At 39.5% G+C, this 24,022-nt stretch overlaps 1 protein-coding gene across 1 annotated transcript in view; it reads left to right on the plus strand.

The window, feature by feature from the left end:
• Nucleotides 1-24,022, plus strand: part of fndc3ba (fibronectin type III domain containing 3Ba) — a 125,028-nt gene that overhangs the window by 11,630 nt on the left and 89,376 nt on the right. Inside the window, exons 2-3 of the mRNA XM_079876099.1 lie at nucleotides 21,096-21,243; nucleotides 23,402-23,477. Of these exons, the coding sequence (XP_079732225.1) occupies nucleotides 21,124-21,243; nucleotides 23,402-23,477 (196 nt within the window). The 5' untranslated portion in view covers nucleotides 21,096-21,123. The remainder of the gene's footprint in view (nucleotides 1-21,095; nucleotides 21,244-23,401; nucleotides 23,478-24,022) is intronic.

The following is a 24,022-nucleotide window of genomic DNA, read 5'->3' on the forward strand; positions in this document are numbered from 1 at the left end:
GTTCAGGGCAGCCATTGCCTCATTTTCATATAATGGCTATAGGCCAGAGTTTTCTAAAGGAGATTTTTCCTTCCCCATAAAGGCGAGTTGCCTGGGGCAGAAACTATAAACCATGATGTGGGTTCGTTTGGCCGAGCTTCAATGTGTGTGGATGCTGGACTCGGTGGCCAGCTGAGCCGGGCTTCATTAACATCAAATGTGTGAGGCTCCTTGATCAGATGTACAAATCTATTAACATTTATGTCTGACATAGACTCCTCTGCAATATCTCAGGTGGCTGTGATATGGAATTGCACTGTTGTGATACCCCAAAAGCAATCCCGTCTAGCATCCAGTAGGCTAATTTGTACGATTACTGGGATAAAATGTAATATGGTGAAGAAATAGCATTGGCATAAAACATGATCAGCCTGGTGATATTGAACAACAGTCTAAGATCTATGCAAGAGCCTTGGGTTTTCATGACCTCAGAGGAATGTATAAGCAGGAACAAATTCCTACACATGAAAATTGGTAAATGCTAAAGAGGCATTGTGTGCAGCTCCAATCATTACTTCACAAGCTGCACATTTGAAATCATTTGTATTTGCTGCGTGCCAGCACCAGGCAAAGCTCTATCTGAAGAAATTCCCTGAACAACGGACTGTTTGGAGGCAAAAGGGAGATGTCGGGGGTGGGGGAAACTCCTGAATGACGTGGTGTGGAGCGAGTCCTCTCCTCAACTGTCTGAAACAGAGAGAGCAGTGTTGCTGCCGTCTGTACTGCCCATAAAGCCCACTGTGTGCTTCTATATATGTTGATTATTATGATAACCTATGTGGCTGGTGTAACAGCATCCTTTTTTCTCCTTAGGTTTCCACCTAGATTTCTATCTCACAGATTCTCAACATGAACCAGGTTAATTTGACTAGCCAATCTTGAACTGCACCTGTAGAGGAAACATCTGACTGGACAGTTGACAGCTTGTCTTTTCAAACCTGATCCTTAATACAATGCATCTGTGACAGATGTTTTGTTTTTGTTTTTTGTATGATTGTAAAAAAAAAATTGCACAGTGTACAGTACCTGGACTTTTATTCCACTTTAGAGTCTTTAGAGTGCCTGCATTCACTTTACATGCACACTGCTTTTTGGAGCCAATCAATGTAATTGTATAACTAATAATAATAATAATAATAATAATAATAATATGTAATATGATTGTTGTTGTTATTATAACCAAAAAATTAAGACAAATATGTTGCTATTGTACTGTAAAATAAACATTTTGTTTGTACTGTAGAAGAAAAAAAATTACATTTATTACAGCATTATTCAGTTTTCCACTAAAATAAAAGCTTGATTTGTGAAGGTGGAACCAAAATATTCAGTAGCTAAATAAGTTTTAATTTTACAGTACAATAGTAATATATTTTACTTCATTTTTTGGTTACAAAATTCAGTCACACTTCAGATTAGGGTCCAGTTCTCACTAGTACTTAACTATTAACTATGACTTTTGCTTATTAATAGTTAGTAAGGTAGGCTAGTTGTTAAGTTTAGGTATGGGGTAGGATTTAGGGATGTAGAATAAAGTCATGCAGAATAAGGCATTAATATGTGCTTTGTAAGTTCTAATAAATAGCTAGTAAAATCCATGCTAATAAGCAACTTGTTAATCGTGAGAATTGGACCCTAAACTAAAATGTCACGTAAAATTCATACTGATTAATTATTATGATTGCTGTTATTTTAACAGAACAAAAAAAAAATTAAGACAAATATGTTACTACTGTACTGTAAATTAAAAATGTACTAATTTTACAAAATAACACAAATATATTACTGCTGAACTTTAATAAAAAATCTAATTAATATTAAGCTTGAATATTGTAAGCTACTGAATATTTCTTATCTCACCTTCACAAGTCAAGCTTTTATCATGATGGAAACCCGAATAATACTGTATTAATTTTAATACTGTTTCCCACACTAAATTCTCACAAAAGAACAAATGCAATAATCAGTGTCAGGAAATTTAAACTTAAGAAACCATCACTGTAAAATCCTGCAGATGTGAAGCATTTCTTTATTGGTTATATGAAGCACACACAGCAGTGAGCCGGAACAGAGACACCTGCCCCTAACAATGCCAGTGTACTGTGCCACATAGAGTTCAAAGTTGTTTAAGGATTGTATGATTAACCAGCGTGTGTCAGTAAGCCCTGGAGCAACCTGTCGTAGTGTTTTCATACAACTGTCAGGAGTGATGTTGTGTAAGCAGGAGTGACCTGTCTCACTGCTAATCTAGCAGAATGCTGTAAGGTTGATGTATCACTCTGCAAAGTTGGATCTGACCCACTGCTAGAACAGCATGCTGCACTACTTGAGTAAGTGAGGGTAAATGCTCTGTTTGAGAACGTATTGCTTTACAGCTGACAAAATAGATGGCCAAACTAGACCTGAATCCTAATGTCTTTAAAGGTGTGCGTGAATGAGGTGTAATGGCAGTTGACACATTCTACTAACATCTGCAGACTCCAGATGTGTAAGGGGGATGGAAACTAATGCCAAAATGAAAAGCCATTCTGGCTTTGTGTTACTGTAAAAGCAGACCCCTAAGCTGGTTCTCATCCAGCCTGTAATATTGTCTGTCATTGAAGTCAGACGTAATGAGAATATGGTGGTGGGGCGGGAGGTTCTGTCAGATGGGGTGTGAGACCAGGTCCGTGCTTTTGGATTCTGTGCACAGCATCTGCTCCGCTTGTTTACCGGAAGAAATGTGGAGTGGAACCTTCTCTGCTGATGTTCCAAAACAGCTGGCTGTACTGGCTCTCCCAACAAAAACGGCATTAAATCTTAGTGTGTGTGTGTGTGTGTGTGTGTGTGTGTGTGTCTGTGTGTGTATGTGGAATTGCTGCACATCGAATGCCCAAAAGGATCATGTATAGTTTTCCTGGTTTCTCTAATTTGAGTCTGAATCAGTGCCCAGACTTGTTGCAAGCTCACTTTACCAACCACTGCCATGGGAGCGAGCTGAGCTCCTACGAGACCTTTGCAACGATGCGGCCGGGTCCAGACACACTGACTCCTCTATCACATGGGAAATGATGCAGGTCAAGCCAACTTGATCACTTTCCCACAAAGCTGACGTTCAACGGCTTGATCTCAGATGCCCTGTTGCCCCATTGGACGTTGTGGCTGGGTGATTATGCATGGAAGTGTTGTGTGCTTCGCTGACAGGGTGTAAATAATGCCCTGGCGCTGTCTCAATTCCGTAATGACTTTCAAAGCAGCTGCCGAATGCTCTCATTCACTGTATCGTGCCAACCTCACCCTTCAACACATGAAAAACTCCTCTCTCACTCACCTTACTTAACGGAATATTCCGGGGTCAATAGAAGTTAAGTAATTGACAACATAATTTACATCATCTCACCAGTAACCATATTTTTTCCATTAATCAAATAATCTAACAATATTTTTCCAAGTTTACCTATTGTTTATTTTCGGAATAGTCGATGGTTAATTTACCAATAAATAATAACTGTAACTAATCTATGTATGAACTTTTACCTAATGATATTATTTATGACGAAAGATAAGGAACGAACCATAGCGGTAACCATAGTGTCCATAAAACTGTGAAGTTTTTCAATGATTGACAGCTCGTTATTAAATAAATGAGTCCATTCAAGGCATGAGTTTATCCATTAGTTATTTTAAATAATCAACAACAGCGTTACATACTAAATTATTGGTTGAAATCCGGTATACATAACCAGAGAGCAGTCTTATCGTTTCACCAGAAGATCAAGTTATGGCATTTTGATTAAAGATTTTGTGATTTTGATTAAATTATTTGGTTAAACTCTCTCTCTCTCTTTCTTTTCTTTCTTTCTTTCTTTCTTTCTTTCTCTCTCTCTCTCTCTCTCTCTCTCTCTCTCTCTCTCTCTCTCTCTCTCTCTCTCTCTCTCTCTCTCTCTCTCTCTCTCTCTCTCTCTCTCTCTCTCTCTCTCTCTCTCTCTCTCTCTCTCTCTCTCTCTCTCTCTCTCTCTCTCTCTCTCTCTCTCTGCACTGGTCCTGGAAGCACTGTTGGAAAAACTGACTGTTGAGTATTACTTGGGATATTGGCTTCTCGTACTTGAGACTGGGTCCTCTGACAACTTTTCTTCTTCTTCTCATAAGCGAACCACAGCTGTCATCATTTTGGCCTATTTAATGGATGCAAGTCAGTGGACCTCTAGAAATGTAGATCCACCTACTCAGAACAAGTCACAGCTTCTTTGGTGGTGTTTTCATGGACCACTTGCTTAGGCGGAAGGTGGTGCCAGCTGATGTTCCAGCAGTTTGAAGGAAAGCACGTTCTCTCCAAAAATATGCCTTTGAAAACTTTTGGGAACATTGGCTTCGTTGCCTTTATGAGGATGGAGGAATTTTTCTACTGCTTCAGTGTGGTTGATTTGGAATGTGAATGTTTTTGATTAGGGCTAAAAGACTGACAGGGTCTGAGATTTTGTTTTTAACAGAGTAGAAGGAAGACAACGATGACTCTGAACAGTGCCCTCATGGGGGTAGATTTAGAAGAAAAAAATGAAAGAAAAATACTGAGGCTGACATCTGTCAAGGCCAGGTCTGGACATGTCAGAACTCTGGATCATTTTCTGCAAATGACTGGTATTTGCTGGAAGCCAGGTGAGGGACTGTAAGGTATTGCTGTGGAATAAGAAGGTCTTACATTGAAATTGTCACTGAAATGTCAATAGCATCCATGATTGCCATTTCGCTTGCATGCTGCTGGTGCTGCTGCACTCTTTGTTCTTTTTAAAGGCTCTTGAGGTGCTCTTGTGTTCAATCAGCCTTATAAAAATGCTTGTGTCCCAGGCTGGCTCCATGCACAGGGAAGCCTTTGTTCTTGACAACTCCCCAGTGCAACAAGCTGAGTCTGTCAGACAGGCCTCCTCTCTTCAGGTTTACGAGTCAAGTGTCCCTCAGTCTTGTTTATCTGAAGTGGCATACGTGTTGCTAACACTGTCAAAACATAGTGAGATGAGGTCTCTGGTAATTATTGACAGCTCTCTTGTAATTATTGACAGAACACAACTTCAATGGGTGTTTGATTAGCCTTAGAGATAGGACATTAAAATGTTTGCCAAATCGTAGAGAGCAAGTCAGATAACGCTTGAGGCTGTATGAACTCTCACTGCATGGATGTCTGTGAGGGGCTCTCAACTTAGTGATACGTGCAGTTGGGTCAATGGCATAAAAATGAACAAAATAAATGAATTAATAATAGATTAACTTGGAAAAGGAGTGGAATTGACCCAGTTGCAGGTAGTTGAGGGTCCTACTCGTAGGAAGCTTTCCGTTCTTTCGCCATCAGATGAAAAGCTTCTTTTTGTCCCGCCCTGGCAATAAAATAGTGAGGATGAATGTGGACAGTGAGTGTCCTTGGACCCCCCCTCTTTCAAGTATGGATATAAAAATCCACTACATCCTCCCCGCCTCACCTCTCCTTCCCCACGCATCCCATTTCTAGCAAAACCTTGCCCTGGGGCTGCAGCTTTTCCTGCAGGGAGACCAGTCGAGACATGACTTCGCAGCGGGGGGAGGTCTTTTTTTTTCTTTAGTGGAGAGGAGCTTTAGCACAGAGAAATTCCTGTGCTGCCAAGACTCCTCTGCATAAACGGCATGTCATTACTTCAATTACAGGGAGCGGGTCGACTCCACTTTACTCCGCTCGGTGTGGGCCGCCCTAAAATAAACCCTTGCATAGTCTCTCATAGTCACTCTCTCTTTCTCTCTCATATGAAGTAAACTGTTCTTCTGTGTGTGGTACGTAGACTGCATCCATGCTGTGCAGTTTAAGTGGGCAGGTAGGCACGCTGAACGCGTACCTCGGTGCATTATGCAGGTATGCACGTGTCCGCCCTCAGCGTCTGAACCTGTTGAACTCCCTGGCTCGGTCTGAATGGGCGCACTCATTTAGCTCAGCCCTGCTCCGGAGAGACCTTATTACACATCTCCATCGCTTCTCAACTGAGCCTCTGTGTAAAAGCTAACAGAACTCTCCTGCATTCCTCCCAACCCCCTACACCCGCCCTTGCCCCACCTCACCCAGAGCTGCCTGCACAAAGGTGCTCTACTCTGGGGCCAGGCTTTCTGCTCCCCTCTTTTCAATACCTATTGTTGGGTGCAGGGAGCTTAATGGGAGACGTGCGAGAGCCGGTTTCCCACCAAATTCGAGTACCCTCCTGACTGCCAGAAGAGACGTGGTCAGGCTAGGTTGAGCTGGGGGAAGGTTCTCTCAGGTGCCCCCGTCATTGAGCTATTGGCCATTTTAGGACGTGATGGTTGACTAGTTTACAGTTGTCCAAAAGTGACTTACCGAACATTTAATGTGCCCATGCTATCAGTTCATGCATTTTGTCTTTTAAAAGACTTTTAATGGCTTTTAGCCTTTATTTTTTATAATATATTAATCCACATCGTTGAGCTGTGGTGCTCATGTGGATGATGCAGGTTCGAGTATGCCCTGCAACGTGCCCTAATTCCATTTTAGCTTTCTCCTCTATGATTTCCTTTCACTTTTGACTGTCTCTGTTTAAAAGTGGTCAAAAATGAAAAAAAGAAGAGTATTATTCTGTAATTTTGTCCTTCAAAGTAAGCTCTTACTCCTCTTTTTGCTGGCCCACATTATACAGCAAGTGTAGTCATTCAATACCTATTCTGATGTCAATGCCTCTACAGAATATTCCCCAGGGTCCAGCTTTCATTGTATGGTGACACCTGAGAACATTCCTGTATGGATGTTGTGAACTTCTGTAAGGACAGAAACCATTTCACAATAGCGACTGCATAAAAACATTTAGTAGGCAAATGAAATGCAGATATCACAATCTTAGTGCACTTTACAGCTGAAAGTGTTCTTGCATTTCTCATTTGTTAGTCAGTTTGGACAAAAGCATCTGATAAATGATTAAATGTGAATATTTTAAAGGGCCCCAGGCTGTGTCTACAGCATTTCATGCTAACTGTCACCTCTCTCTTTGTCTATGGGTCAAGTATGGGGCAGGTAGTTTGTTAATGAGATGCAGCTCTGTGCTTTAGGGTGCAGTGAGAATTGTGGACTCTCTCTGGATTCCAGTATGTGATGTGCATACGGTCACTTCAAGAATATATGTGTGTGCACCCCAAACATGCTTGTAGTCAGCGGCTGCCCTCTTCCTTTTCTTGAGCCTTAAAAAGCACCACCATGCCCTGTGATTTTTGTGATGTGCTTATCGTTAAGATTTTCTTTCCTAATTTAATGGTTCTCAATATTATCAAAACACTTGTTTGTCACCTTGTCATGTTGCTCTATGACAACTTTCAAGCAGAAAGCTGAGCAATAAAGTTCAGTGTGACCTGGAAAAAGGTAAGTTGATGCTTAAAGAGATGTTGTTGCTATGAGAGACGGCTGTTTCCATGGCGTCGCTATTCGGTTTTCTGAAAACATCAGTTGTGAACTCGATTACCTGTGGTGTAGAGGCTGTGGAGAGTCTTGCTAGAAAATTCCTTTCAGCGTAAACCTATATAAAATACACACTCCTATGGAATCATCCCACTTGTAAAAAACAGCTGTGCATTTTGGATTTATGATTTATGTCTACACAGCAACCACTAGCTGCTAGGTTACACATTTGTCTTATTATTGATCTTGGCAGTTTATTATTTCGGTCTGCATGGTGAGCTGTGTATTTATTCATATGTGTGGGGGTCCCTTGATATAGTGGCATTTTTGATTGGTTGGCAAACATCTCGCAGCCTGTTTTGGTACTCTGATTGAGTGAGTTGTTGTCATCGTCCAACTGTGACAAAGTGTGACTTTGGGCTCCAAAATGGGCAAACTCAATATTTTTCATCATATTAGGCCTCAGTTCATCTTTCAATATCACCCTTAGTCCAATATCAACCTTAATTTCGCTCTCTCTTTCAGTCTGTCCTCAGTTGTTTTTGAAAATGGGTGTTTCAAAATGGATGGAGCCATTGGAAATGATACTTTGAACCACAACAGGCCAAATGCATAATTCTCTAGATCCAGAACACCCATACACAGCGCAGCTGGACGCTGAACCTCTGAGTACTCTGAATCTTATACTCATTCCAGGTCAAATTATAGGCCTTTCTCTCCCATTATGCAGATTTCAACCCAAGCAGCCCATTAGAGGGAACACTACACTCTCTCCTGCTTTTATTTATGAAGAGTTTCATGGTTAAAGAGATGGTATGAATCATCTTCATGGTTGCTTTTCATCTATTTCTGTTTATAAAAGAACTCTTGTTTGCATTTAAACCTCTTTATTTACAAGATTTTACTGTCTTGCTTTTTGAGCATTTGAAAAGAAACATTGATCAAACTGAACAGGTATGGGCTTTGCCTCCAATGAGGGTATGATTTAAAATAAATAAATAAATAAATAAAAATAAATAAATATTGTTTGTATACTAGGGTAGGCATGAACAATACAGTAGGTTCTGCACTACCCGTCAAGAAACTCCCTGAATATTTAAATAATTTCTAATCATTTTAAATAACCAGCTAATATTCTTTTATAACTTTTACATTACTGCAGTTGTCTAGACTGGCAATATGTGGTAAAAAAAAAAAAAAAAGTTCAACATTTTTAAAAGTTTTAAACTATTCTTTTTTTTTTTTACTATTTGTGCAGTAAAATGACCTTTAAATAAGTTTATAATTATAATAATATAAATATAAAATGTTTTTTCTATTAATAATTTTTGTTCATGCTTTAGTGGATTTCTGTCTCCTGGTGGGAAAACAAGCTCTTTTCACGTGTTTTGTTTTTGGATTTATTATAAAATTAATATCATAACAAATTTTAGCAATTTTATTGGACTGAAGTATGAAGTATAGCAAGAGTAGCTCCTGCATCATAAAGAACTACACAGATGCAGATATCATAACAATCTATCAATAAATGCACACACATTGTCCTCTGCTTTTGACACTGGCGCTGAATAATGCATGCTAAAATACAGGGATGACCCAAAGCCTGCCACCAGTTTCATATGAATTTTAAAAGGGACTGAGGCGAGGGACTGAGGGACTGATTTATTCTCAAATGTTTTGGGGAGCTGGATTGAAATTTAGGGGGGCCAAAGTCTTCCTAGTATGGGCCTAGTGACGTCCCTGTCGTACAATAAATATGTATCATTTTTGTGTAAATATTTATTAGATAATATATTTAATAGAAAAACGCACCCAAATGGTAATACAGTACTGAATATAGTATTGAATTCCCATTTAAAAAAATAAAACCAGTATTTCCATGGTGCTTTTTTGGTAAGTGTGGAGTTTTGTCATTGACTTCCGTCTATTCCGTCGCTTCCGTCGCTTTGCAGCATCAGCATTTCTCTCAGTTCTGCCTGTCTTCTGTCCCTGCGGGTTCTTCTGCCTGCAGGAGCCAGACAGCTACTGAGGATCTTATTAATTGCTTGTGTGTGTCTGAAAGTGTAATTGGTGTTCTCTGAAGCTGTGGGTCCGACGTGGCTTTGTGCAGTCTGTGATTAAACGGAGCTAATAAGCAGATATCAGACAGCCCTGGCAAACGCTCCTATCTGCAGCCAGCGGGGCGCATACCTACAGGTAGAGCTCATGTCTCCCTGTGGCTCATTTTCATTTTTTCCCCTTCTTGTTTCTATCTGTCCTAATTTTTCTCTCCTCCTCCTTTGGATGCACTCTGTTGGGTTATTGGCTGACTGTGTCGGTTTCTTCATCTAGTCGGATCTTTTTGTGGTGTATTGTTGAGATGATCTAGTTTTCTTGTGAGCTGGTTTTGGGACATATCTTGTGGGCAGTTTAACAGAAGAGTAGAAACAAGGTAGTGGAAAAAGAGGCCATTGCTTCTCTGTTTACCATAGTGCTGAAACTAACAAAACAACCCAAGTTTCCGTGCCTATGGGCCCTCTCATGTTTCTGCTCTGCATGTTAAGATTTGCCCTAATCTGAGTCTGTACCGGCTGCAGCCACTACACACCACCTCACAAGAGCTTTTTTAACAGTCTTAAAGGGTCATGAAACCCTAAAACACATTTTTTGAAATGTTAACGGGTATGTACAGGTTGTACATCAATGAAAACAACAACAGCACTCATTAGGCCTATGTTTATTATTAAGGGAAAAGTGGTATTTTCATTTTTCGGAGCCATTTCATTCTTCTGGTTAAAAAAAACCGAGTTCAGCCAACGTCACGAAATGTGAGGTATATGTGTTAATCTGAAGTGATGATTGGCTGCCGTGGCTAGAGAGTATGCGTCTACATCATCAGTTTCTGATTTTATTATTATTCATGAGAATGAACTCTTTTAATCCAATCACTTCGCTGTATTACGCATGAGATTGCATTACAACAGGGATTTCAAATGTCACAAAACACCATTTCAGCGCTGTTTGCTCACCTCTGTCTGTTCAGCTTTGCATTGTTGTCCTTCAGACAAGTGACAAGACAAGTGTTGTTTGCATACTGCTGTGAGACTGCCAACAATATATAAAATACGACTGTAACAATATATAAAGGGGTCATGAAGTCATTTATTTTATTTTATAATGATTCCTGAGGTGCACTTATAACGTTAGTATGATTTTTACATCAAAATTTGTCATAAGAAATAAAAGGCAATTTTTCTACCCTGATTTTAGCCCTTTTATTCAAACGCTCTGTTTGAAGGGGCGTGTCTGCTGTGAGACTTCTGTGTAAACGCCCACTGCTATGATTGGCTTACATCTGTGCATTTGTAATAAGTATTACATGTGGAACTCTCTCAAAATATTTTTTACTATACAGCTTTTGAGATTAACTAAACGTGCAAAGCGTTGATAATAAATAGCGTTGTTTTTAGATCTACTCCAGTGGCAAATGGTTGCAGTGATGAGCATTGTAGCAGATGACAGACATGTCTGTTGAGCACATGAATGCAGTGATCTCATCAGTGAACTAACAGTGCAAACACCATGTAAATACGAGATTCATTGTGTCATCATATCACAATATTGAATAGATACACAGACACTGTAAAACATTTTTTAAATGAATCTTTTTTCTGTTTCTGATTCTTTTAGTTGACACAATAGATTCGATTCACTGTTTTCTTATTTGATTAAAATGCAAAAACTAAAACTATTAAAAACTATTTCTGCTTGTGATTTGGTTTTGTTTTTCTCTATGAAAATGTAAAAATCTATATATACTCAACCTCAAGTCATTCTTTCTTTTGTGGAGCACAAAATAAGTTATTTAGAAAAATGTCATCTTTTCGTCAAAAACGTTTTGTTTTGTCTATACAATGAAAGTCAATAGCATCTAATGTTTTAGACCCAATGACTTTCGTTCTATGAACGAAAAGTCTTCTTTTGTGTTCTGCAGAAGAAAGAAAGTCATACAAGTTTGAAACGACATGAAGGGTGAGTGAATGATGACAGAATTTTCCTTTTTTGGATGAACTATTCCTTCAAAAGGTAATTGAATAGAGTACTAACTACCCAGAATAGCTTATACAGCGCACTGAATAATACTGTATTTAATTGTCCTGTCTATTTAGAGTATGCCTAACCTGGAAGTCTAATACGTGGCTGGTTCATTTGGGATTTTCCTATGGGGTTTTATAATGGGCCTTTTTTTATTATTATTTATGAGTAAAATAAAGCCTGTGGTAAACATAACTTTATGATACTTTGACATTTTGTTCTACAACGTACACTGACTGCACACACTCACACCCCAAGCTGTCTTATCTAGTTATTTATTAAAAATGTACGTTTTTCAAAAATGAACATAACCGCTTCAAAATCCACATTTGCACTATGAGTGTGTGTAATTTACGATGTAGAACAAAAACTTCTGTTTTACACACAAATAAAAATACCCCATAGGAAAATCTAGAAGGAACCGCCGGTGAATTAGTATTCCAGGTTCTGACGTCATACCAGCACGCACCACTCTATACAGAGGCAGTTCTAGGCAGAGGATTCACAGTAAGTCTATGTTCTCCTGCCTGTGCGCACAGGACCATCTTTAGCTAATGGTTGAATCATCCTGTTGCTGAATGTCCTCTTCAACAAGCATGCTGAGCATGAGGGGATGACAGACATTGTTCATTATTTCACCCACACCCTCCAGAGAGTTTCAGTCAGACCCAATGACAGAACATGCCTTTTATGAGCATTTTCAGTCTGTTAGCATCCCTGACTCCCAACAGCTGGTGGCAAAAAAAAACTTTTAGTTAAGAAAACCCTTAGTGAAAATTCACTTACAAATATAACTAAGGGTCGTCTTAGCTCGAGGGGTTTGTTGCAGCCAGGCCCAGAAACCTGGCATAGCAGACTGCTTAAAAATATAATGCTGAGAGCTTTTTCACTTCAGTTTGTTCACTCAGTAGTAAATAGACAATTTCCATTATATTTCTATGCAAATTTTGGGATATTGCATAAAAATGCTGGATGGAGGCACCGCTCAGTTCTTCAGAGCGTTTTGTAATTTATTACATTTAATGAAAGATCTACAGTTTCAACTTGAGTTAAAACATAGCTATTGAGCACACTTATTCCACTTTATTCGCAGGGTTTTCATGTTTGTCCGCCACTAAACATAGAAAAATTTGATGATCGTCATTAGGCCAGTCAAATTTTTCTGTAGCATCAGTTCTGGCAGGTCACGTTAATCAACTCGCATCAGCTGACTCTCAGCTGATCCACGTCTACCTATAGGAATACGACGCTTATCACTGTATGCATAAGCTCCTTCAGTATTATCAGCAGCTATTGCGTTTCTCAGGAGCTAATTACCCTCCTCCATCCCCAGCTCCTCTCGTCAGTCAGGATTGGCTTTCTGATTCACCCTGAATCAGACTAAAATTCTCTAATTATGTTGTACATTAGAATTAATCAATGATATCTGCAATACATTCATGTTGGTTCTGTTCTGTTTACCCTAAGGGGGGTTATTGTGCTCTCCCTGCTCTTATCCATGCTAGGCTGCATGGATGCACAAGGAGTTCTTGCCCAGAACAGAACCATACCTCCAATCTTAACTATATGCTAATTGTCAATCGCATTATTTCTTCCATCTTTATTCAACAGTCACCACAATTGAGTCATCTGAGAACTTCTGCGGGTGGCATAACTTCTTTTACAGAAGTACTTCAACACTGTTGCACTTCAACAAGTGTTGGTCATGAAGAGGAAAAGAGATCCAATCCCTGTGGAGCCCCTGTGCTACTTCTCTGTGTATTTGTACAAGACCATTGCAAGGTTGAGGGACTCCCACCACCGATGGATGGGAAGGACTTTCAAATAATCTATTTGAAAGTGTTCAAAGTGTCCTGGTGCCTCTGTCAATAGCTGTAACTGTCAGCCAATTCTTGGTGATGGAAGTCCTGTGGTTCACAACAGAGTCTGCTTTTCTGAAAAAAGCATGATAGGCGTTTGTTTCTCTTTTCCCAAAAGGTTATAATTGGATGCAAAGCCATAATCTTTCCAAAAGGAGATGAGGAGCATAGGGGTCACAAGATGGCAGATCAGATTAGTATATCCAGGAATGTATCAACACTACACACCTGCATAGCTTCTGAATTCTCTTCCTCATCTATCAAGAACCAAGTTCCTCATTAAATTCACTACTACATACTCTAAAAGTAGAGGAATTTGGATCCAGTCCCTGAGGTTTCAAAGGGTCAATGTGCTGGACAAGGCGGGGACATTTTGTTGCTTGTCGTCCGTCTGACCTGTTCCCCTTAGCGTTAGTTTTCTCTTTTGTTCCTTTTTTTTGTGCCAGTGTAGACTACGGAAGCTGGCTGGCATGTGACAGGAGGTACTGGACAAGAATGAGAGAGACAGGCAGACAGAGACTGGCTGTACTGCACGCCTCGCTGCCCAGACTGCCCTGGATTTAATTAGTCTGTGTGATATTTATGCATAAATAAAAGTGGGAGCTGCCATATTTGCTCAGTCTTGCAGCCCACAAATCTCTTGCCTTGTGACGGCCTTCCTAAAGCCACAGGCATACAGCTGTGTTGCAAACCTTGACCACTGAAAGTCGTCAGGGACTTCTTTGTCACCTGTGACGTATTCCTGAAGTTCTAAACCACAGCTTTGCGTTCCATTGATGCCATCGGGAACTTTCCGTTTTTGTCTTAATTTCTATGCTTGCGTCGTGCTGTGGGAGAGGAATGTTGTGGATGTGGCTAGCCCACATCTCTTGTCATGTGATGAGGGTGTTAGTGAGTTGTTGTTGTCCCGGGATAACATTTGGATGTATCGTCTTGGCAAAATGCATGGTACATGAATTAAGAGTGTGAGTTGTTTGTGAAAGACTAACTTTATTAGGTTCCAGATGAGTTGTGTTAGCGTGGTTGTGCAATCATGACCCACAGCTGGTCCTTTCCGCCAGGCTGTCAGGAAACAGGAAAGTCAGGGTGTGCATGACCAATTTTTTATTTATTTTTTTGCAGTGCAAGATCTGGACTGAGGCGCTGTGGCAAATCACCCACCATCTGAATTGGCTGAGCAGAGTGTGTGCACGCATATGAATGTGTGACCATACTGTACTTCCCTTATTGTCCTGCACAATGTTAAATATACAGTCTGCACCAAGCAGGCTGTAGAACAGGAAGTGGCTCAGTGTGTTTTGTTCTCAATGGGTGACAGTGATATTCATCTCCGGTTAGGCAAAGCATGACCCGTCATTCAAAAATCCCCTGCGCCTTCATTCAAAAACGCCTTTCCTTTTGTTTTCCCCCAGACCTGTGCAATTCAGCACAAGATCTGGAGAACTAGTCTTTGCACCACAGGGGAGACTCTAGCAGGGAAGGAAAGGCATTGGTAGACACAGCAAAACACAACACAACAGTCCAGTGAAGCCCTTAGCAACCGCACTAAGCTGTTACACACACCTTACTGAGGACTCTTGATGGATTTGAGGAGGATTTTTGTCACAATTATGTTTCCATCACAACAGTCATATCATAAATTTGGCATCTTTTAACTTAAACAATGATTTACTGATCATTTAAATTCTAGCTGAAACTGATACACTGTTAGTTTTCATGTGCATTAACTAAAATGATCTAAACTTCTTTATTAAAAAATATTAAAAAGACCAAAAGTTTTAAATTACATGTACCCAGCAATTCACTTCAGCATCTGCAATAACCGATAAGGTGCTGATATAGATCCTCCATCAGTATAAACCAATGTATTTTTCAGGCACACATCCAGTTAATGTCTTCAAGGCTAAATAAAATGGGTGATGACTCAGATAGATAGGCTACATTTCAGAAAGATGATTGGTTCTTTTAACTGGTGGGACTAAAAGGTGGGACTTCCATTTTTGAGTTGCATTTTAATACATTTTTATCTCATTCTCCTCATACTGTCTCTGCTGTTGTTGATCTTTTTGAGATTCAAGTTCCCAGGCATTATGAGTGTGAAAGGTACGCTTACATCTTTTGCTCTGAGGCATACTCAGCCTGTTTTCATCTACAGTACCCCTAATCTAAATGCCAATTAGAGAGCTGTGTGTTGTGAAAGCTGCAGAGGAAGCAGATTAAACAAACGTACATGCTTATGGATTCAATCAGCCCTTGTTTTTCAAGTTTAATAGGGTTTTTTGTTACTCAAACTGGCTTGATTCATTTATAAAAAATAAAATAAAAAAAAAACCTTGAGCGAAAGAGAAGGTGGCAGACTGCACAAGAAAGTGAGTGCTGCAAACAGAGCTGCTTTTTGTTTCTCAAATTGTAGAGGGAAATTACTGTGAAAATGAGGTAATGAACAGAGAGTAGCCAGAAGGCCAGGGTCTCATTCATATATCCAATCATGACACTCCTTTGTCTGTCTGCACACAGACTTTGTGTATATATTTTTTTTATCACTCTGCTTTATTTTTGCATGTACAACTGTTGACTTCTAGGTATGTGAAAGTGGTGGAGGTCAGATAGCTGAATGGAACAGTTTCACAGACTCAGGGCTTTGGGTTTAAGCTCAGCTGGGCCTCTTTGGTCCCGACTGGCAGATGAGGTGACACCTCAGTGAATTATCGTCTTTTACGTCCTCTGTTAGATTTGAAAGGCAGTCCTCAGTTTTCGCTTCCAGCTGAAAGCCTGGCTTCTTCACACAAGGCTGTCTCTTATCCCACCACTTCCCTCAGCCCTAGCGAACAAGCGCCCGATTGTTGCAGCCTATCCTTGAAGGAATTTTTCAATTTAACTTTTTATCGTCTTTTGGAATCGACACCTTATTAATCAGACATTCTTTCAAAGAGGAGGAAACTTCAAGGATTTTACTTTCGGAGCAACCTTCACAATGTAAATCCATGGCCGTAACCGCAATCATACCAGCCGGAGAACAAAACAAGATATTTCAAACAAAGAGATAAAAAGGCTACAAAGTTTATGAAATATTAGTCCGGAATTTCTGTAAACACAGCCATTAAGCTATCACAACCCATATCCATCTCATTGTAAGTTTCCACTGTAAGTTGTACAAATCCTAAAATAAATGCAGGCTTCAGTTTCAATGGAAATCCTAATTATGGGTGAGAGGCCGAGGCTTAGCATAGGCCCCATTAGCTGCTAAAGCAGGAGGGATCCAGGCATCAAAGCAGCTCAGCATGGGCCGCTCAACTGAACTAATCTCAGCCTAACCACCCAGCACTTTAACCTGTCGCCTGAGACCACGACTGCATCAGGACCACTCTTCACAGCCCGACAGCTGACTGAATTAACTCCGATGGCCTTTGTTTAGTCATTTAAACTCATTTCCATTTCTTTCTCTCTCTTTTTGCTATCTCTTTCTTGCTGTTTTCCATCCATCGCTCTCTCTCAGAGTCCTCCCCTCAGCTCTCTGGGACTGTGGCTTGGCGGCTCTTAAAAGGTCATTAATTATTTCTGGTTAGCTGTAGGGTTTTTTCGCTGTGTGTGGCCGTCTGTTGGCCTGTCTGTCGGTCTCTCTCCTCCTTCCTCTTCATGTACTATGGTGTATTTCACAGCGATTCTGTCTGTTTATAGTTTTGACACATTCAGGTGCCAACTTTCCTATCTATCCATTCTAACCTTCTGTCTCCAACAATACCATCTTTTTTTATTTCTTATTATCATTTTCTGTTTTATGCTAAACCCTTAATTTGCACAGCAGTTCCTTCTCTGTTGACAATATTAACTTAAATCTAATCTGTGAATCATATGAGTGATTCTATAATTGGAGATACATTTTGCATTTCAAAAAGTTAAGGACTAACAGTTTCACTAACAGAAATTCTTTTCAGTATCTTATTGAAAACATAATCAATTTTAATAATTTGGTGCTTGCCAACAAAAATAACGGATTTCTTTATATTATTTTTTGTCAACTCTGTTACTGTCAATTCTGTTACATACTGTCAACATTGTTACTCCACCTTGGTAACAGAGTTTGACGGTAACAGAATTGACAATTTTAAACTTTAGCCAAAAACTCCACTCGCTGAAATAAATGCTAAGAGCACATAGCACTAATGAAATCATGATTAAAAGACTTCTAAACAAACCACTGTGTGATCAGTGATATGGATCTAGTCCCCACTCTGCTAAAATACCAGATGCAAGAGGGATCATTCCAGGTTGATCTTGCATTTCCAGTACAGTCACATTCTGTTCTCCTCACTGCAATTAGAGACATGTGTCTGTGAGACAGCATCATCAGGAAAGGCTGGGATTGTGACTGGGCCTAAAGGAGGTCACCATCTGTTTAATCTGTTTATTCTTGTTTTGCCATGCCTATCTCACCTGATGTACTGCATAAACACAGAGCATGAGGAGTGGTAAGTAATGAAGGATGGATGGAAAGTCAAACAGAATAGAGAGAAGAACGGAGATGCAATGAGCATGTGGATGGACCACATTATTACACAGAGAAATAATCAGATTTATGCTGTCCTGGTGTCCACAAACATTTATAATGTCTTTGGATGGGTTTGCACCTCTCATGTAAATTGAACCAATTGCCGCCAAATAACTGTAGATTTATGTCTGCTTTTGTGGATCACACAAAACTAACCATTTAACATCAATGGAAGGAACAAAATGCATGGTGAAATGGGACATGGTGTGCTATCTGTATCCAAGAAGGACATTTTATTGGTTCTTGCTAAGGCCATTAGCAGAGTCATTATTCCGTTTTTTTGTTGTTGTTGTTGTTACTGTATATATACATATATACACACTACCGTTAAAAAGTTTGGGGTTGTAGGTTTTTTTTTTTTTTTTTTGAAAAAAGTCTCTTGCCAAGGCTGCATTTGTTTGATCAGAAATAGTTAAATCAGTAATATTGTGAATTATTAACATTTCTATTTTAATAATACATTTTAAAATATAATTGATTCATGTGATGGCAAAGCTGAATTTTGAACAGCCATTACTTCAGTCTTCAGAAATCATTATAATATACTGATTTGCTGCCATTATCAAAGTTGACACAGTTTTTTCAGGATTTGAGAACAACATTTATTTGAAGTGGAAATCTTTTGTAGCATGAGGAGCGTAACCACAAAAATCTCTACCTGTTGACAAATTTCTACTGGTATATCGCCCACCCTTAGAATGACATGAGGCTGAGTAAATTATCAATTCTGTCAACATTTTTGATTGAACTATCCCTTTCTCTATTTTCAGTCCTTATGAAGCGTAGTATTTTTTTGCCTTCCGGTGAAGCATGTGCATGGGTCTGATGAAGTCAGGAATGTTCTCTCTCTCTCTCTCTCTCTCTCTCTCTCTCTCTCTCTCTCTCTCTCTCTCTCTCTCTCTCTCTCTCTCTCTCTCTCTCTCTCTCTCTCTCTCTCTCTCTCTCTCTCTCTCTCTCTCTCTCTCTCTCTCTCTCTCTCTCTCTCTCTCTCTCTGAGGATGTACTGTGGCTTCTTTACGAGGGAGGGAGGGATGGAGACATTGAGGGGGTTGCATTCTGGCTCTGTGGGCTCTGCCACATGTTGTGCCTCTTACAGTAGTGGTGCTGTTTACGGGTGATTCTCCAACTACAGGCACTTTTGTGTCCTTGACCTTTGTTTGTAAATAAATAAACAAACAAGTGCACAAATAAATTGTCATTATGAAGTTCATGCTCCAACATCCTAGTAACCACCAAATCTTGCCCCTTTTTTCTTTTAAAAATGCTTTTGCAGGGCTGTTTATTATCAGATTTTGCAGTTTTATGCTTGTCCCCAACCCAGACTGGTCCTCTTTGAATGTTAGAAAATTATATTAAAGGATCGATTTAAAAATATTTTTTAACATGTTTGTCTTAAGGACAAATAAAATAATATCATACCATCGAAATTCCATATGTATATCATAATTTTAAACTATTTTTGGAATTAAATAAGTCTGTCCCCAGGTTTTCCGTCATTTCCACCTCCCTCAACAAAATCCACTTTAATAGATCCACCTTAAATATTTTATTTACTTGGTAATCATGGAAATAATAGTGAAAAGGACATATTAGTTGAAGATGAAACTTCAGGCACATGTGCTCTTCAGCACTAGAAAATAAATCAAGGTAACTCAAGCTTTTGAGGGTGACATGAGGGTGTGCTAATATTGCAGAAAAACTGCTAAAATGTCATTTCCATGATATATGCCGTTTTTGTGTGCTATTTGCATGTTCTCATGACATATTTGTGCTTTTGGACTGAGAACTTTATCACCATTCCAGTACACTCTAAATTTATTTTTATTTATCTATATTTATATGAATGTTTTGAGCAGGTTCATATAATTTGCATATAATTTGTAATCATTATTTTTAAAACTATTAGGTATACTGTTCAACTCATATATGTTAAATAATAAAATACATGGTTAAAAATATTTTGGAATGGCAATTTAAGTAAAAATAAACAGAAACAATCTTCCCACCATAAACCGTCATTTCCACCACTACAGTTTTTAAGAAAAAAAAAACAAGAATAACCAATGATGTGGATCTAAATGTATTTTAAATCAAGTAGTAATAGTTCATTACTTACAATATATGTGTGAGTGACTTATAATAAACATAGACCTGAGCAAAAATGAGATGCTGTAGGCAAAAACTCGTAGCAACTCGTGGCATTTAGCAACTTTAAATAAAAATGCATTAAGTTCATGAAGTATTAAGATTTATTTTGTTACATTATTAGGTAGCCACTGATGTTGTTGACTGATACATAATCTTATATAACAGTTTTACAATATTATATTGTAATAAAATACATTAATTGAAAAGTGGTGGAAATTACATCTTTGAAAGCGCTCTTCAGAAAAACTGTTAAAAATAATAATAATCCATGGAATTCTAAAACTGCCCACTGTTATATTGTGTTAGAAGACAAATGAATGAAGCTAGGAAGATTGTTTTAAGAGTGTTTTAAGAGAGTGGATTTTCCATAAACTCACAGTGCCAAAAGTGCTCCTGGTTGGAGAATCACCCTTACACGTGTGTTTATGTTGCAAATGGGTGTGACCTTCCATCCAAAATAAAGAAATTGTGCATCCTTCATTGATGACTCGGTCACCTTTTTATTCCCCAAACTCTTTCCTCTGTCCTCCATTAGACCACAGTCACGCTGTCACTGTACTAAACCGTTGGATCATTACAGACTTGCACAAATGCTATGTTATCAAAACCAAGTTTACTGTTAGTGGTGAAATCACTCCATAATTCTATACACATTTCAAAATTCAAACCCTAGGGGGTGGGAGTACACCTTCGTGTCGGCTACACACTCTTCTCGTTTAGGAGATCTTCCCTTGGGCCATCCAACTCACAATGATACTGCTGTGCTCCACGGTTGGCTTCAGTTGCCTGCTGAGTCACTGCAGAGCATCTTCCATCCATTTATGCTTTAGCCCAGTCACTCAAATGTCACAAACCAACCAAAGATTGTGAAATCATCTCAAATAAATGAACATGTCCATCTTCCTCACAGCACAAAACCAGGCCAGCCAAAGAGGGTGTGTTTGCAAGTTTGAGATCATATGGCATTATTTTGCAGATCTTACTCTTTATTTTTCAGTTTCATGACAGTTTGTTTCTCTCACTCTTCTCACAGAAAGGCAGTCCAGGAAAGTTCTCCATGAATGTACGTCACAATGATGATGACAGACCAGATTCCGCTGGACCTGCCGCCACCACTATTGAACGGGGAGGTGGCTATGATGCCGCACATGATTAATGTTAACGGGGATGGATCGCAACAGGTGAGCTTTACTCCGGATGATGCTTGAATTGTTAATGTATACCTGGAATGCAATTTATGCAAGGTCACTTTGCATAAATGCCTCTGCCAGATGCATACATATAAATGCAAATGTAAGCTGCTACACATTCATAGACCAGGGATTTTTAAAATTGTCGATACCATGATGGACCTCTAAATAAGATGATCCCATTTCAACAATGTAAAAAGTGTGCATGTATCAAACAATTTGCAGTATTAAATAACTGAATTTTATATTTTCATTGCACTAGATCCGAAATAAATATAATCTGGAAATGTTTATTATGTTAATGGAGTGTCCCTTCTCTATCCACTATTAGAGTAATTGTAAATGTATAACGCTGAATTGAAATATTTTAAATTCTATTTATTTGTAAAGTGCTTTTCCCATTCAAATATTCAAAATAGTTTCATTCATTGTTGAAATATTTCAAATATTTTTTCAAAGCAACTTTAGAAATTGATCATGCTAAAGATAATGTTGGTGAGAAGAAACAGTTGCAAACTATTTCCAAAATATATATTTTTAGATTTTATGAACAGTTATAAATAAATAAATTACAAAGTATCTTTTTACAAAACTATATGCAGGCATGTTTTGTTTGTTACTGTTCAAATTGGTTAATCAATTGATTTAATGATTTAAATTATAATTCATTACAGAAAAGATAATTTTTCCATATAATACATTTCAGTCACATTTGGCTTTACAATGACAATATTTAAACCTATTTATTTAAATTTGCATTCTGCAGATGATTTAATATAACAACGCTGACTTAACCAATGGCTTGAGTTTGGGACCGGATTATCTGACCAATAGCAGACGTCCAGCAGTGTTCATAAAATACACTCTTCACCTTTTATAGAGAATCATTGCAAAAGTAAAAGTCTTTTTTTCAGTTTTCTGTGGTTTTATGCTGTGCTGATGGAAAAGTTCATCAGTAGTTTGAGAGTTGAAAGTGAAAAGTTGACTTGCTTTGTAGCTGCGTGTCTCCCTAAATTCATTTTTTCTCACTTATACCTGATGTAAAACATAGCCAGATACATCCATTCTGAACTAGATCTGTATTTTGGTCCATGAGGAATGTTGTTGTCATCTTAAATTAGACATTCAAGGAGTGCAGCGAGCCCTCAGGCATGCTTCACATTTTCCTCACACATCTCTCTGTAGATCTGGGCTATCAGAGCGGATCAGTGTGTTCTGATCTCTTCTCCAGGTGCTGCAGATACAGCGCCCCGGCCGTGTTTCCTCCGACCAGAGCGGAAAGAGAATCAGACCCTTGAGAGATAAGGAAAAGGGCGTCTGCAGCAGATAGTGAAGGTTAAATGCGTTGGATTCAGCCACGTCCTGTTTCTCTGCATCACTGTAAAGAAAAAAAGATGGCACAATGACGAAGTTGTCAGTATGTACCTGGCACCCTTGATTAATTGTAACATTAGACTGCCAACATGATCCGATTTCAGCCTGATATGCAAAGGTGCAATGTTTGCGTAAGTTCGTGCCAGTGTTCATTTGCATTCTGGTGACGTTGCGCATCAGTAGAGTCATTTATCTGCATTAGGTGTGTGCTGGGAACGGGAGGGGGTTTGAACAAGGTTTTCCTCTGGAAAGCCGGCTTGACTCTTCAGTGCATGCCGTCGTTCCCATAGCAACAGCAGCAGCAGCAGCAGACAGTGTGTGTATGTGTGTGTGGAGGCAGGAAGTAGGTGCCCAGATCTCCAGGGCTGGAACGGGGAGATGGGAGATCCGCCTGACACTCCACCATCAGGGCTGTGAGGAAACCCAGGGCTCATGCGACATGGCGGGCCTACTTTTTCACATCTACAGGCACGTTTGCACTCTCAACAACCTGTGCACTGACAACATGATGGTAAGCAGCCTGGAGCAAAAGATGGCATGACGACTGGACCATTTCGAGAGGGTTTCACAACATCTGGTTGCATCGTATTTGCTTTCTTGGCAGTTGCGTTGACTGTAGTTCGCTAAATGTTCCATGGATCATTTTAATGTTATGGACTGATGTATTTTAAGGATTTGCAACTTTTCTCTCTCTCTCGGATTGTGTTTGCAGAACACAACCTTGTGTCAGAAGTTTTGAGTTACACGCCTGTCTGATTTCCACTTGTTTTCGCAGGTGATCCTTGTGCAAGTCAACCCTGGAGAGACCTTCACCATCAGAGCAGAGGATGGATCCCTGCAATGCATTCAAGGTATGTTGTGCTTCCTATCTCATGCAACAGGTTCCTCCGCCCCGCCGTCTCTGGAGCTAGTTTCTGGAATTGTTCCGAGTTTGCATACAAGTTGTGCGTTTGAGGATGGTGCGAAATGTGGGATGGTGCCGCTGTTCCCTGTATTTCTGTTTGTGTGGTGTTCTTCTAGCTAATCGAAACCATGACTGGTGTGTTATTGGATTTGGAGCTGGTGTAAACCGATGAGAGGCCGGGCGCAGGGCCACGACTGGCATGCTTCTGAGGAGTATACAATGGCAGATTACAAAGCCTCTTTGTCTCATTACCCCTCTTCTTTAACATTCAATGTCTTTGTAGCTAATTATTGATGGACAAGATGGATTGTTTGCACACGCTGCGGTTGGGTTCTCTGAACAGCTGTGCAGATAAGGACCGCTCTCACTGGGGAACATTAGTTTAAGAAGTTTCATAATGTTCTTGTGTCTGGCTGCCTTAAAATACCCAAAGGAAATTTGCAGTAAAATTTTCTGTTAAAAAGGCATGAATGAGCCCCATCAGTACGCCTG

Source organism: Squalius cephalus (genome assembly GCF_949319135.1).
Source record: "Squalius cephalus genome assembly, chromosome: 7".
Lineage (NCBI taxonomy): Eukaryota > Metazoa > Chordata > Actinopteri > Cypriniformes > Leuciscidae > Squalius > Squalius cephalus.